The 855-nt window shown below is 43.5% G+C and overlaps 1 pseudogene across 1 annotated transcript in view; it reads left to right on the forward strand.

Moving 5' to 3' along the window:
• Positions 1–81: 81 nt before the first annotated feature.
• TEOVI_000588100:pseudogene overlaps positions 82–855 on the forward strand; it is a 1232-nt pseudogene continuing 458 nt past the window's right edge. Inside the window, exon 1 of the mRNA in view lies at positions 82–855. This exon is cut by the window's right edge and continues 18 nt beyond it. Coding sequence covers positions 82–855 — 774 coding nt within the window.

Genomic DNA, 855 nt, shown 5'->3' on the forward strand with positions numbered 1-855 from the left:
AAAAAAAAGAAAGAGAAGAAAAAAGAAAGAAAAAAAAGAAAAAAAAACAGAAACAACGAATTGTGAGTTCATTTTGTTATTATGCCACCAACTTTACCAAAGGATTCAGAGGAGGCAAAAGCCGTCGTCCGCGAAGTGCGACAAAAACCCGATAATAAGGTGTGTTTTGACTGTCCTCAGAAGAATCCGAGTTGGTGCAGCGTAACATATGGCATTTTTCTCTGCATGGATTGTTGTGGTCGACATCGTGGGATGGGCGTTCATATTTCATTTATGCGTTCCGCCGATCTCGACGCGTGGAAGCCGGAGGAGGCGCTTCGAATGGCACTCGGTGGAAATGCGGCGGCTGCTGCTTTTTTTCGTCAAAACGGCTCCACTGGTGACCCGCGGCAACGCTACACGAGTCAAGCGGCACAAATGTACAAGAGACAATTGGATCGCCTCGTTTACAATTGCATTAGTGGAAGTAATGGAACTCCAAATGAATTGGTAGGATCAACAGGAGAAGAGGTGGAGGTGACTCGAGTGACGCCTTCAAGCCCAAAACGGCAGCAACTTGAAAAGGAAGATGAAATGAAAATCAGCAGCCCCGTGGCTCAGCCATCAGTTGTGGCCATATCCACTAAAACAGGTGTTAAACAACGTACAGGTGGTGGTTTAAAGAAAAAGGGGTTCGGTGGTGCGATGAAGGTGGAAGGGGAATTGACAGAAACAATGCAACCTGTACCTCGGAGTCTAATCTGCGATGTAGTGGAAAGTGATGAGTCTCACAATCATAATTATAATTATAACTATAGCTATTATAGAAATAAGAAGGATAGTGATCATAATAATAATAATAATGATGATGATGAT

The sequence above is a fragment of the Trypanosoma equiperdum genome, assembly GCF_001457755.1.
Source record: "Trypanosoma equiperdum strain OVI genome assembly, contig: ctg_1955, whole genome shotgun sequence".
Classification (NCBI taxonomy): domain Eukaryota; phylum Euglenozoa; class Kinetoplastea; order Trypanosomatida; family Trypanosomatidae; genus Trypanosoma; species Trypanosoma equiperdum.